At 35.9% G+C, this 15,953-nt stretch overlaps 1 protein-coding gene across 3 annotated transcripts in view; it reads left to right on the top strand.

Annotated features, from left to right (window-relative positions):
- Window positions 1-15,953, top strand: part of map2k6 (mitogen-activated protein kinase kinase 6) — a 42,333-nt gene that overhangs the window by 10,503 nt on the left and 15,877 nt on the right. For 2 of the 3 annotated variants that reach the window (XM_053511004.1, XM_053511003.1), the window contains exons 2-5: window positions 10,039-10,099; window positions 10,404-10,452; window positions 12,676-12,789; window positions 12,946-13,065. In XM_053511004.1, the coding sequence (XP_053366979.1) occupies window positions 10,039-10,099; window positions 10,404-10,452; window positions 12,676-12,789; window positions 12,946-13,065 (344 nt within the window). Of the gene's footprint in view, window positions 1-3,906; window positions 3,913-10,038; window positions 10,100-10,403; window positions 10,453-12,675; window positions 12,790-12,945; window positions 13,066-15,953 lie in introns of those variants that run through there. The other variant, XM_053511005.1, reaches the window with a different exon arrangement.

Below are 15,953 nucleotides of genomic sequence, written 5' to 3'. Positions count from 1 at the left end.
ATCAGTGTGGTGATTCAGGAATGGCCACACAAATAATTGTGATTATGTATAACTAAATATGTATATTTTTTCTTCCTTTGTCTTTAATATGGATTTATTTATAAAGGAATATATTTATATGCGCTAGGATCTCAAGATTTGGATTGATGGTAGGGGAAGCTCTTTTGATATAATTATAAAGTTATTTATTTAGCAGGAACTTGTCAGTGGTTTTCTGTCCAACTAATCAAAGTTTTATTCATAAATGATTTTCATTTATTTATTTTTGCCTTGTTTAATATTGAACATGGGATGTTCACATTGATGAGAGCAAACAGCCGAGTAAAACCCTAAAAAAACTTTATCTAAGCATGTGTAAAAATGCACGTAATAAACCTGTTTTGTGTCTGAATCTCAGACTGTTTTGCTTGTTATATTACACCCTGAATATTAAATTTATATGGTATTAAAAAAAAAAGGTGCGATTGTAGCAAATAATTCCTGTTAGAAGGTGAGGTAATGATGATAAATGGTACCATGCGTATTTCAAAAATGTAAAAGCAAGTGAGCCCCAAATCCAGAACACTGTGCCAAATAATAAAAATGGAATAAAAAGAAATTCTGTCTGGGAAAGTATGAAATATTAGGTTTTACAAAATATTACACCTGAGCACCGGGTGTATATCTCAGGGCATGTTTGTGTACAGAGACGGTTGTGGGGGTAGTTGAGTGTCAGTTTTCTGCCATTATTGTTGTGTGTGTAAATGTGGGTGGGTGGAGATCCTCCTCACTTTTGGGCAACAAAGCTGCACTGAAAACGAGAGGAGCCACCACCATGAGAGGGGGTGTGGGGTGGAGGTGGGAATAAAAGGGCAGGAACACACTGCTCCGGTTCGGCAAAAACAAACACACTGCGTGCTGACCTGTGCCTACAATTCCTTCATCTCCTCTCCAAGAGAGATAGTGTTTCTCTTTCTCTATCTCTTTTTTCTCTTCTGCACTGCACTGTGCTGTTGTCTGTATTAACCTCACTGGGATCAACTGTCTCCTACTGGAGTGACAAAGTTAATTCTAATAATAATAATAATAGATTTTTTTATTATTTTTATAATAAAAATTATTATAAAAATATATATTATATTATATTATTATTATTATTATAGATGAGATTGTGCTAAAGTTAGACATTCAGAAGTTTGACATCAGTGGGCGGATTTATTAGTAAGTCATATGGTCAAGCATTTACACAAAAACTTTATAAAAATCCTGAAAAATCAGAAAAGCTTTATACACTAGTGTGTGTAAAAGAAGGAAAACTATTGAAATTTGCCTGAATTACTGCACTTCAAGTCGTCTTTTTTTTTTTTTTTTTTAAGAGACGAGAGGGGAAAAAAACTATTCAGCTACACATTGTACCTCTTGCCTCGCTTACTCTGTAAATTAAAAAAAAATATTTTTTAATTATGTACGTTTACATTTAAGGTGGTAAAGTTGTATATGCACACACATTGGCAGACAGGACAGCAACCTGGTGTGGTAGAAGCGAATTATTTGATACGTGTATGTAGAACTCTAACAAAATCTAGGTAAAAATTAGGATTAAATCTGGATCTTTTGAAATGATGCTAAGAGAACTGCAATACAAATCGAATCAGCACCTGGGAAAGGTAGTCCCCGACTTACGAACGTTTGAGACATGAATTTCTGCAAATGCGATTAGACCACGGTTTTACGAACGTTACCGGAAGTAGCTCACATGTATTGTGCAAAATAATAGACACTGCAGGGCACCAGATACCAATATTTACAATTGTATACAATATTTTCAGTGTGGAAGTGAATGTATAATATGTCTCAAGTCCAGTCCAGAGGAAATGAGTCGGCCTCAACGATTTCAATAAATCAGTATGGGAGCATGATGGTAGAAAATGGTTGTCCCGTAAAGCGGTCTCGATGGTGAATAATCTTCATTTCTAAAAATCCTCAAAAAAGCAGAGTTCACAGTCCAATACAGTCGAAAACAGCTGTGAGACAAAATGGCGCACCGGGATTCCCCTCGCGATTTAGGTGCAGAGACAACACTGTTACATTTAACATGGGAGATTCATTTCCTTAGGCAGTGGTTATGGTTTTTGGCCACATAATGGCAGTGTGAGAAAAGTGGACAGAGATTAAGTTAAGTGGATTGGTATGCTTTACATTGTATATTTATGTCAAAGGCAAACAAGACTCACGTTGTCAGACTTAAAAACAAATCCATCTTACGAACATGCCCTCAAGAACCTAAGTCGGGGACTACCTGTATTATGATATCGGGTCGGGTTGTCCCGGGTGATTGTACGTTGTTTTTAAAAAAAAAAAATAATAATAATAATTATGTTTACAAATGTTCTTATCCATAGCCCATGCTGCTTTACTAGCTCAGAGACTAAAGACCTGTTTACACTGCAGGTCTCGATGCCCAATTCTGATTTGATGCCTATATCATATTTATTTTTTTTGGCCGTCTGTTTCCACGTTCTTTCAACTATGACCCATATCCGATTCAAGTGTTTATACTTGCCATACCATCTGAAACATTGCGCATACTTAAAGGGAGGTTCTTGCGCTACACGCTAGCCAAGATGGACGAAGGCGAAATATGCTTGACGCTAGCTCTGTGATATATGCAAAGTTTGCGAAACGTCACCATGGTTTTGAAACAGAGAAGGAGGGAAAAACGCCATAATTGCAGCCTGTGCATATGCTTCATTCACCAAATACTAATTTCTTAATGCTATTTAGCCTAAATAAGCATTAACACAAGGCGGGGGCCCTTTTCCTCTTCCATGTCACCTGCGATGTTATCCTTCCACATGCGCTTCCACTGGAGAATAACGTTACATCATTAAACCGCGAAGAAGTCACCGTGTTAATGACGTACAAAATACAATGCCTCAGAAAATCCGATCTGTCTGTTTACACGACAATCACGTTAGCACATATCTGATGTATTTCCACATATAAAGTAGGCCTGAAACCGATTTCGAAATATCGGAATGCATGCGTTATTTCCGGTTTACATGGGCATAGAACATATCCAATGTGTGTCACTATGGGCAAAAAATCGGTATTGGGTCACATTTAACTGACAGTGTAAACGTAGCTTAAGAGTACAACCAAGAATATGCTAAAAGAAATATAGTGGTATAAGAATGAGTTGGTCTCTGTGCAATTTCTTAAGATCAAGGTATATAATGCTTGCACATTATTATTCTTTTTATATTAGTCATTTTTTATATGGATATGAGTAGTGCTACAGTTAATAACAATATTGACGTCTGGAATGATTGAATCACAAATAGCTTTTTTTTTTTTTTTTTTTTTTAACCTAATCGTGCAGCCCTAGAAGTGAATTAAAGTCAAAACAAATTTCACTTCTGCCTTTCAGTCTTTACCACAATGCCGTCAGTGCGCTTTACCTGTTTGTGGAAAGTTTGTCTGTTCAGTCATACAAAAGTAATGTGTGACTAACATTTAGGAATGTTAGATACACTTCATTATAAATTATACGGTACACATGCATTTGGGAATACCATTTTATGCTAAAATGCATTGTAAGCAGTATGTATGTGTTCAGTTCATCAGAAACTCAAGAATGATGCCTTGCTGTAGCAAATTGCTATGTTCTGAGAAAAAGGCACAGTACTTCAGTTGAATCAACTCCTCCACTATGTTGGATTTGTTGAATCACACAGCAATCAAAGTCCTGCAGTTGTCTGTAATATATCTAATTTTATTATTATAAAATATTATTATTATTATTATTATTATAAAATCCTCCTCATGGAGAATGTGGTTAGTCACTGAAAGCAGTGCAGATCGACGGCAAAAAAAAAGAAGATAAACCTGGCATATTTGAAATCTGTTGTAGTGTGGGAGCCAAAGGAGGAGGCTGTTTTCCATTGATTTAAAATGCAAGAATGATTAAGTAGTGGAAGGAATCAAACACAATAGGACATGTTGTTATAGGAAAGTAATCAGTGCCAAGGCGGTGTGATGGAAAGTTGATTCATTTCCAATAATGGCACATCCTGAAATGTTTTTATTGCTTTCGTAACTTAAATTGTGACAAGGCACAAAAAAAAAAAGTTAAGAAAATGAAAAATTGGATTAAAAAAAATTAAGATCATCATGAGAAATTAATAGGGTTGTCTTAAAAATAGTGTTAAATTTTGACACTGGAGACTCCTTCCTAAAATGTTAATTGAATAACATGTCAACATTAAGATGTTTTTTTTTTTTTTTTTTTTTTTTTAGCTGATCCGTCTGTTTTATTATGAAGTTTAGATTCTATCTAGACTATTCCTTACAAGTTCTAGGGAATAAATTATTCCTACATTAATGCTGAAATTTAATAAGCACAATAAAAGTTGCAGTAGTTGATTATGATAAATACAAAAATTGTTACAGCTGGGTTATAGAAATTTAATCGACACCTTCTGACCAATTCAGGATTTCAATCACCCTGCAGTATTTAAAGGTGTATCTAAATAATTTGTGATTAATCACAGTTATTGGTTTAGTCATAACCAGATCTTTCACTGAGCGCAGGTAATATTTTGAGGACAACATCTAAAAAAATGAGTCGGACAGGAAGTGCGTAGGTGTTTTCAGGCCTCTGTTCGTTTGTTTTTATAGATCATGTTCCACTCCACTCAGCCCACAGTGCAGTAGTTAAGAGACTGATTCTGCTGCCTAGAATAATTAATAAATCCATTACTAGAGATTCATCAACAGAGTTGAGTTACGACGCACCTGGCTGTGATATCTAGACCAGGTGTGTTGGAGTAGGATTTGGCTAGACCAGACACTGTGACCCAACGGATGTTCATAATTACTCTGTAGGTTGTTTCTAGTGGCCTATGGTATATCAGCACTTAAGACTTCCACCTTCTTAGAATTGTCAAGTCAAGTAGGCTTTTATTGTCATTCCAACCATATACAGTTCAGTACACAGGGAAACGAAACAACGTTCCTCCAAGACCAAACTGCTACATACATGCAACACCATAAATTAACAGCACACTTTAGAGGTCTGTGCGGGACTGTTTTTTTTATTTTTTTTTTAGTCCCGCTCCCGGTTTTATCTTGCACCCACCCGCTCCCGCTATCACTCTTTGTTCACCCGCTGCCCGCTTAGAATAATTTTCTTTCCGACCCGACTGATCCCGCTAAATGTCTATCTATTTCCAGAATCTTACATTTAAACCGAAAGAGAGGGATAACAAAAAAAAAACTATAGGTTGTACAACAATAATTTTTATTCTTATTGGTTAATACGGAAAATGTGTTGCATGGGGAAAATGTAGAATTAATGTACAAAATTGTAGCATATTTATTATTTTTATTTAAAATATAAATGTGACATTTTTTGTCAACACGGTAGCTTAGGAAAGGTGTCGCTGAAAACATAAATTACAGACTTGCCCAATGTGGGTTTCTTAACGGTAAACTGACCATTTTCTAGTCCAAGCTGAACGTCCTTTAAGGACAGCGCATCCACACTTTGCTCTGCCATCCTCGGTAAAGCCCGCTCTGATGACCGTTATGCAAATCTTGCGTGCACAGACCTTGCCAATAAAATGCGTGACGCAGTCCATGCGTGCAGCGCAGTCATGAGCGCAAGTCATACAGGTGCTCGATAAGATTGACTAAAGCGCAGATATGCTGTTCAGAAAGGACGTCGGGAACGGTATATTATTAGACCGCCCGCTCCCGTGCAAATTACACCAGTTTCCGGCCGCTACCGCGTTTTGTTTGTAAATTTAATCCCGCGCCGCAAAAAATCTTGTCGGGTTCCGCGGGAATGCAGACCTCTAGCACACTTTACCGGAACCAGCTAGCTAACTAAGAGATCTGTGGATCTGTGGAATTGGATACGACTAAAATCAGGAAGAAAACCGGGAAAAAAAAAGAAAGTGCACGTGCAAATGTGCAAAGAGCTACAGAATAACGTAACACGTTACAGTTTTTTTTTTTTTTTGTTATGTGGTATGCTTTGAGGTAGTGAAAAACAGTAAACATTGACATTTCTGAAGTAGCAGCAATGATTAAAAAAATATTGTGTGCAAATAGCAAGTAAAATAAAATATTGTGCAAATATTGCAAAGAGCAGTTCAGGTAAATAGGTATGATCACTTGTGAGATGGTTGTGGATCAGGGTGATTGTGGATGTGTGTGTTTATCGTACAATGTCGTCATCTTTTTGTTGTTGTTGTTGTTGTTTTGGTCCTGCCAGTCCAGTAGGTGGCAGTAGGTGCACCAGTTGCTCGTAAACTCTACAAGTACAGCGTATCTCAAGAGTTTCTTTAGAGACCGTGGTATATTTTGTATATATTTCTAAAATATTTGCGAGTTTAACATTTGATAGTTTACCAAGTTAAATAGTTCAATAGATGTGAATTGAGGTTTTGAAACCTCAATTAATTTAATCCATCAACAAAATATTGACTAATATGAGGTTTATAATTTGTGAGAAATTATTAACAAAGCCCAAATACTTTTACATTGTCCAACATAAGGCTGTAAAAATGTAAAACTTTCCCCACCTGCATTGTGTGTCCTCTTCTGGTGTACAAATAGATATTTGAGCTGCGGAAAAATATTCTGCAAAACAAATGTTTTATCTTGTTTTTTTTTTATTTATAATTTTTTTTATTCTTGGCTGAAATTAATCAATAAATCATGAGCGTTCATTGTAACCTGCACATGGACAGGTGTAGTACTTTTCTGACGGAGTCTCTAGTGTCAGTAATTGCTTGGGGATGTTTGTTTCCTCACCAACATGACGAGCTGCCTGTAAGGTCCTAAAAAAGGCAGGGTGATAAAGGAGTAAAACATGTTGTATTGTTTTTTTTTTTTTAAACTAAAAAAAACCCACTAATTTTGACATTTTTTTATTAAATGTTTTCTTTTTTTTCAGTTAAATATTAACTTAATATCTAATCTGTATTGCTCATTCTTAGAGATGAGAAGGTGTGAATTTGTCAGTGCGAGACGCTCAAGTCAAACAGCTAATTGTCTTCCTTATTTCACACTAATATCACAACCTCATGAAGTCGTGAATGACCTGATTATTTTTATTCCATTGCTTCAATAGGCTGTTGAACTGTTTGACCTTTTAGTGTTTTTGTGAAACTGATGTTGATTTGCATTACATAGTCGCATGTTTAAATGTTTGTGGATGGAATCCATCCAGCTGCTCTTAGGTTGTACCTGAGTTCAGGGTAAATGGATTTTCTCGTTTCTCCGTGCGGGGGAAACATGTCTGGAATATTTGTAGCAATCGCACATACTCTACAGATGCTCTGGATAAGGATTAGAAAACTTTTTAAAATCTTGTAAGATGCATGCCGTGAACCCAGAGTTGTGATGCTGTTTCGTAAATGTCGTTGTTAAAAGTCTGAATAGGTATAGTATATAAGGAATAATAATGTCTTAATGCACTCGAGTTGCAGACTGAATAAATGTACGTGCAGTGCATCAGTGTGACCAAATCTAATAGTCTTAATGGAACGTGTTCTGTTACTTTGAGCCATGGCCATATTTTTAGTTTTAAAACATTACTTTTAAAAGGACTGTCTCGGCTCTGACCATACTAATAATATTTTTAGTGTAAATATGAGATGAAGGATTCATTCATTCATGTTCCATACTGCTTTATCCAGTTACAGAGTTGTGGAAGGCCTGGAGGCTATCCTAGGGGACTCGGGGCTCGAGGTGTGGGGTACCAATGGATTAGGGTGCCCATTAATTGCAGAGCACACACACACTCATTTCGAGTAATTCTCGTTAGCCCAATCTGCATGTCTCCAAACTCGGTGCACACAGACATGATGTCGGGAATCGAACCCAGGACCCGGAGGTGCAAGGCGAGAGTGCTTGCTAGAATAAATAAGCGGTGCCTTAGTGTCTGTTTTGTGAAGCAGGTGTGGTTTTGTCACTTGTACGTGAAATCTATGTTGTCACATCCAGTGAAGGTGTGGTCTATTTTTTTATTGTAGCAGGAATGGCTTTGTTGTGTGTAAGTAGTTTTGTAAAGCATTGTTACAGTAGAAGAATCAATTTAGCCATAATTTATGTTTTTATGTATAGTATTGACTGTTAATGGGAATAGCATCGAATTCATTATAGTGGCACCTCTCAAAGGGTGGGATATGTTAGGCAGCAGGTAAATAGCTTTTGAACTTGAGGTAATCGAAACGGAAAAATGGGCAAGCATAAGGATTTGGATGAGTCTTTTAACTCATGTCCGAGCATGGCGAGTTGTAGCATTTAAAAAGGGTCCAAGGACAGACAGCCACTGAGCCAGCGACAGGGCCATGGATACCCAAGGCACATTGCTGCATGTAAAGAGCAAAGAATAGATTGCATGGTCCAAACCCTCCAAAAGAGCTGTTATAAATCAAATAGCTGCATCAGAACTGGATCATGGGCCAGTGTAAGAAGGTGACCGGTGAATCTGATGGGTTCATGACATTTTGTACACCATATTGGATGGCTGGGTGTGTGCGTTGCTTACCTGTAAAAGAAATAATACCAGTGAAGAAGATAATAAGAAGAAGGCAAGCGACAGAGTTTAGAGCAATTAGGTGGGAAAAAGTTGCTGTTCCTCTATACAAGTCCCAGACTTCAGAACATTTGAGTTTCTGCAGATATGAATGGACCACGGTTTATACGAACATTCATAGATGTGAACAAATCACAGAAGTAGCTCATGTGCATTGTACAAAAATAAGACACTGTACCGCACCATTATATACAATATTTTCAGTGAGTAAGTGAATGTTTAAAATGTCTAAAGTCTGATGTATTGTACATGTGCGTGTTGTGGTGCAGGAGAAATGAGTCGGCCTCACCGGTTTTAATGAATCAGTCCAAAAGCAGGATGATAGAAGATGGCTGTCCTGTAAGGCTATCCTGAGGGTGAATAATCCTAATTTTGGAAAATCCTCAAAAAAACAACAGGGTATTCAGTCCCATACAGTGGAAACCAGCTCTGAGACAAAATGCCGTTTGTTCAATTGCACCACTCCGATTTAGCTGATTGGATTGGTATGCTTTACCCATATCAAAGGTGTATAAGACTGACTTTGTCAAACTTAAGAACAAATCTGACTTACAAATGTGCTTCTGGCATGGAACTTGTTCGTAAGTAGGGGACTTATTGTAATCATGCAGGCTATGTAGGATTGTAAGAAAAAAAAAAGTTTGTTTAGAATTGTACCAAAAATCTGAAAAAATAGAATATTAATTCTGGATATTTATAAAATTGAGATACTAACAGAACTGTTTGTTCAAATATAATCACACCTTGGTATCACGATAATATCGTATCAGAAGGTCCCTGGTAAATATATTTAATGGAGGTAAATATTAATATTACAGTGCACTCATTTAATTCAGAAGAATTTAAAACATTCCTGGCCAAAGTCCTACATCCTTACACGTGCCGCAGTACGCCTCACACACCCCTCACACATGGCTTTAGCCCAAAACGTACCTGCATCCGTTGCCATTATATATCTGTTCAGTGGAGTGGGACGCATGAGTTAAACAAGCCACTACATCACATGTGTAGCCCTGCCTTTAGGGATTGCTACTGGCCAAACCACCTGTCAGTCACTTTACAGTCCCCGCCTTTAGCTCTAGCACTTGAGGGAGTCCGCGTAATGCTGTAAATGAGAGAATGCATCTATCACATCTAGCTCGTCTCCCCAGCTCGCTCCTGTACAACACTCGCGCTGACCCGGTGCTCTCTCGTGCGCTCGCGCTCTCACTCCCTCGGTCACTTTCACTCAGCCAGGACCTGGAGCCACAGGCGCCGTCCAATTGTAAGTGCTCTCGCGGTTCCTGAGCTCGAGAGTCATTCTGGGGAGCGTCTCATTTCTGTCCTTCTTGTGCATGTCCAGTCAGTTCAAATAAAACTACAGCATCTTTGTTTGCACTGGTTTGCAAGGTACCTTTTTAATATTTCCTTCCTAATGTTGCTTTCTTTCTGTCTTTCTCTGTGTGCAGCTAAGAAGAAGCTGCCCAAGCTCCCTAAGGAGGCGTTTGAGCAGCAACCAGCCGCTGCTACGTAAGCACTCCCCTTAATTCTTATCTCCAGTCGTGTGGTTGCGGTTTAAATTTGACCGGTCCCACCCAAACACACCTGCATTTTAAAGTCTTCGCGTAGCTTTACAGTTATAAAGAAATGATTCAGGATGCAAGATGAAGTCAGTGTGTGTGTGTGTGTGTATATGTATATGTGTATATATATATATATATATATATATATATATATATATATATACTGACTTCAAGTGACCGTTAGGGTGTGATTAAAGATGACTAACCTCCTTAAATAAGATTACATTTTTTTTTTTTTTTTTCCTCTTCAGACCCCCGAGAGACCTGGATTCAAAAGCGTGCGTTACCATTGGAGAGAAGGTAGGACTCCTGCTCTCAGTCCGTCTCTGTCCTGTTACTCAATCTGTCCCTTTTTAGAAAATTAAAGGAAAAAACAAGCTTTAAAGCTTTTCCATTATGATGCATTTACTTGATTTATTTGTTCTTTATACTGCTATGATATTTTTTTTTTGCAAATTATATATATTATTTATGTATGTTTGTATGTATATATGTATGTATGTATTTAGCCTTCTGAATACAAAAGATCACAAATACTTTTTCCCCCTTTGTATAGTTATATAATAATGTAATATAATAGTAATATAATTTAATGGAAAAGTAATATTACAAAATTTTTGGAAATCAATGGAGTTATACAATTTAACAAAGTAGAGCAATGAATAATTTAGCAAAATATTCAAAGAATGGAGTAATTTATCAGCATTATAAAAAAATATATTTAATAAATTGTTAATGTAGAAATAAGAATAGGACAGGAATGTAACAGCAAAATTATTATAAAAAATAATTAATACAATCCTGGCACAGTAAATAAACTACAAAGATTATATTTCTGAAATGCAGAAAAAGGTTACTAAGCAATGAATGATGTACTAATGCATAACTTTTTTTTTTTTTAAGAAAATAATAAAAAAAAGGCCATATTTGTTAGCAATTCCCTGTTTAGTATTACCGCCATGATTCTAACAATCAAACTAGTAATAATGAAGGTTTTTCATTACAAAGGTAAGCTTTTTGGAAATAAACCATGTAATTTTTACTTGAGGCACCAAATCCTTTGATTTAGGTGGAAACTTAGCAGGTAATTATAATCAACTTAATAGCGAATTGGTTATTTGAGACCTCATCAAATCTGGAGTTGACTCTAATATATCTCTTAAAAGATCTTGTATTCATATTAAACTTTGTGTTTTTGTCATTTTGATTTTAATGCATTAGAGATGAAGGTAATGTATCACGATTCATGTGGCAATACGTATATCACCACATTATTATTTTTTTTAGTTGATATATTTGCATTTAACATGGTAAAATGCCGCCAGTTTTTTTTATTTAAATTATTCATACAGCACAGCATCTCAGGAGATGATTTGTCTAGAATTGTAACAAAATCTGTTAAAAAACAAAAAAAACGATACTTACAGAATCGCACTCCAAATTGAATCTGCACCTGGGTATCGTGATATCGTATCAGATGACCCCTGATGATTCCTGTCCCTCGTATCCTCTAGTTATTATTATTATTATTTAAAAAACAATTTATGGTCAATTGTAATACTGTTTAATACAGTTATAGTTATTTATGTATAATTGTTTTTTTGTTTTTTTTTGCGAGATTTTAAGTTTTTATATTTAGAGTCTTAAATGACATTAATTTAAACATTTAAATCAGTAATAGTGTAGACATCATGTAATTCCTGTAAGGAATTTTTTATTGAATATTTTTTTAGTTTTTCTGTGGCTGTAGTTGGTGCTTATGTGTGTACTAAAAAACACAATGTTTTTGGACAATTTTATATCCTTGAGACTTGCGCTCTTATCCCGTGATGGTTTACAAGCTGGGAATATGTAAGAACATATTTCATAACATGCGTTGTTGTATGCCTGGTGATGTAAGGTTCTGACGGAGCGCCTCTAAATGCTTGGCTCAATTAATTGCCCCCTGAGCCCTGAAGAACGGCCCAGCGCACTTTATAACTCAATCGAATCCTACTGATTGCAGGCAGACAGGAATGTGCTTTACTGCCTCCTGAGCTGTAAAAATATTTTTTTATACTCGTCAAGTAAGTGGAATTTTCCATTGGCAGAGCTGGTGGCTTCTTTTTTTTTTTTTTTTTTTTTAAAGTCACGGCAATTTAATGTCGCTTTAATTGTGGTTGTCCGATAAAGGCCGGTTGGATTTTATGAGGGGGGCAGGGGCTGAAAGGGTCTCGGATTACCGAACGCTGTGCTTTTGTGGCCTTCAGGTTCAAGCTCTTTCTGGCGTTAACCAGTTAGAGCAAGTAGCAGCAGGCAGGAACAAGCTTGAGCTCTTTCACCACCCACGAGAGCTGGAGTCACTCCTGGAACAGCCACACGTTTTCTTTTTATTAATACTATTTAAAACCAGAATATCCTTTATCTGTGTTCTGTCTCCTTCATGGTCATCTGTTAGTGTCTTTTTTTTTTATTTTTTAAGTGTATCTTGGATTCGTTGAGTCATTCTAAATAAAGTGTTGTTTTTTTTTTTTTTTTGTGTAGAATTTCGAAGTGAAGGCAGATGACCTGGAGCCGATCGGAGAGCTGGGTAGGGGAGCATATGGAGTGGTGGACAAGATGCGGCACGTGCCCAGTGGCATAATCATGGCTGTAAAGGTTAGAGCTGCACCGATGTCGACTTTCTGAGCTCATTACTGACCAGTTAGCGCTAACTGACATAGTCCTAATTGTTTTTTCTCTCTTTGCAGCAATATTTCATACGTCTGTCCAATCATCTTATGTGACCTTTGAATTTTATGCATGTGTTCCCAGAGAATCAGGGCGACGGTGAACAGCCAGGAGCAAAAGCGGCTGCTGATGGATCTGGATATTTCAATGAGGACGGTGGACTGCTTTTTCACAGTGACATTCTACGGCGCGCTGTTCAGAGAGGTAGCTATAAACACATTGTAGTTCATCACAAAATCTAAATAAGAAATAGCAGACTGGACAACTTTCACACAGCAGACTTTATTTCAACTACTAAAACATGATAAAAAAAAGTACTGCACAGTAAATAAATTACACAGATTATATTGCTGAAATGCAGAAAAAGGTTACGAAGCAATAGCAAAAACAATAAATAAACAGTAATAAAAATTACTGTTAATTAATTAATAAACATACCATATTTTTGCAGTTCCCTATTTAGCATTATGTACATGATTATAAAGATCAAACTAGTCATCAGAGATCATTACAGAGGTGAGCTTTTTGGAAATAAACCTCGTCATTTTTACATGAGTCACCGAATACTTTTATTTACATGGAAATCTAGCTGATAATTACAATCCGCTTAATAGCAAATTGGTTGTCTGAGACCTCATCCGAACTGTAATTACCTCCAATATATCTTGTATTCAAATGAAACTTGTATTTTAGAAATTTTGTATTTGTCGTTTTGATTAATATGCACTAGATATATGCATTAGTGTAATTTTGGCATAAGAGTCTCGCAGTTTAAATTTTTTATTTTTAACCTCCAGTAACTTATTGTAAGTATTATATTGTAGGTATTATTATAACCTACAATTTAACAGTAACTCTGACTTTAACACTAACACATGATCTCGGAGGAATAGTTTAACAGTGACTTAGTTTCACTGACATCTAGTATAGCGGTAAGTTACACAGACGCTAACTCGTGCTCTCACACAACTTAACAACAGTAACTTATAGTCTTACATAGGGCTGGGCGATTTGGCCTAAAAGGTGTTACCATTGGGCGTCGAAACTGTTTTTCTACAGTGTCTATATCTGACTTCATTTTGTTCGATGTCATCCTTACTGAAGCCAAAATGTGTCCAAACAACGGAGACTGCGTTTTTCTTTGGTACGAGCTGCTCTTGTTGCTCAGTTGTCTTAGTGTTTAAGCTCTCCATGCTCGACGGAATACTGTAACGTAACAGAGCAAGGTCACGTGACTCCACACGCGGTAGTGTTTTTAAAGGGAAAGTAATCAAAATAATCGAGGTGGGAAAATTTGATCGATTATAGGTTCTGAATGTTGATTTCGATTACTTTTCGATGTATCGCCCATCCCTAGTCTTGCAGGCCTACAGCGATGGGATTTTGAGGTTAGATATAATGATAAGTGTTAAGAGTCACACTCATGTTAGTAATCTTTTGGCTGATGCCTTTGCTTTGTCAAGGTGACAGAAAAATATTTAGAGTTAATTAATGTGAAATAAAATGTCAGTGTAAGTTTAACTTAGTAATATCTTTGTTACATTTAGTATTACTGTAACATAGTTTTTGTATACCAGTAACCTACAGTTTAACACTATGTTGGTTTTTATTATAACTTATTATAACTTACTATTAATGGTAATGTACAATGAAACTTTAGCGTATGGTCTCGCAGTAATACTTAAACATTAACTTCGTCTTATTTTAACTTAGTATTACAGTAACCAACAGTTTATCAGAATCCTAAACACTTTTGTTCTCAAATTAAAGTATTATAATAAACTTGCAGTTTGTGTAACGCAGCACAGCTTAAAATTTTACAGTAACTTGGTCTATTGATAACTTAAGCTTGTAGTAACTTGGTGTTATTGTAACTTGCACTTTAACATTAACACAACTATAATAGTAACTGACTGACTGTCGCTTAGTTTTACAGTAACCTATATGTACCTAAATGTAGCTTAGTTCTCCAGTAACTTAAATACTTAAAAACTTATGTTTTTACGGTAAAGGTTTTACATTAACTTAGTTTCAAAGTAACTTGAGCTGAACAATATCTTTGTTTTACAGCACCTTAGTGTCTTGTCAAAATCTTATTGTATTTAATTAGCAATAGTAATTATTATAACTTAGTTTAAGAGTATCTCACTTTAACACTCACATGGACACAGTAATAGTTTAATAGTAACCTACTCTCACTGTAACAGTATTATAGTAACCAACAATTTAACTAATGCGAACGCTCTCATGCTCTCACAGTATTAATAACTTATAGTCTTACAGTAACATTTTAGTCCTACAGTGACGGTCTTTACATGTTTTAGTGTCAACAGTAACTTATAGCCCTATGAAAACTTAGGGTGTTAAAGTAACTTATAGTTTCATTATAACTTATAACTTGAGTTTACCAGTAACTTATTATTTCATGTACAAAAATGTAAAATTTGAACTTTATTTAATTATAAATAATGGCTACAGCTATAGTAAAACTCAGTTTTAATAAATTTACCTTGTACTGCTGAAAGCGCAAAAAAATTCGCCTTTTTCTTCAAATTAGTGGCCTATAGTTCTAAGAAACGAAGCAGTTACAGATATCTAAAGCTCACTGCCCTCAGTAATAATAGGGGAAACCCGTGAATGGAAAACGGTTTCTCAGGTACTGAGAGTTTTGGTTTGTGTATTAAAGATTTCCTTTCAACAAGTTTGTGAAATTGAAAGTTGCTTTTAAGAAATTCTATTTCATTCAATTAAATTCTATCTGTAAATTTAATCTAGTATACATTTTTTACACACAGCTGCAACATTTCTTAGAGACCCTTTCTTCCTTTGTATATATATTTTTTAAGTTGATTTCCTGATAAATTATGTGCACTATGTACTGTTCCTAGAAAGCTCTGGAATAATTATAGGGGTTGATAATACCCTAAATATCGGTATTCAAGATATTTATCCAGTGTTTCCAGTTTGTAGGAAAATAAAAATCAGAATGAAGCTTATTTCTGAAGAGTTATATTTTGAGAATCATTCTAGTGTTCACATTATGTAATATGCACACACATTTTTCAAGAGTCTTATATTGGAATATGCATTTG

Source organism: Clarias gariepinus, chromosome 14 (assembly GCF_024256425.1).
Source record: "Clarias gariepinus isolate MV-2021 ecotype Netherlands chromosome 14, CGAR_prim_01v2, whole genome shotgun sequence".
Lineage (NCBI taxonomy): Eukaryota > Metazoa > Chordata > Actinopteri > Siluriformes > Clariidae > Clarias > Clarias gariepinus.
Note: the sequence above shows the minus strand (reverse complement) of the source record. Positions and strands in the feature narration are given on the sequence as shown.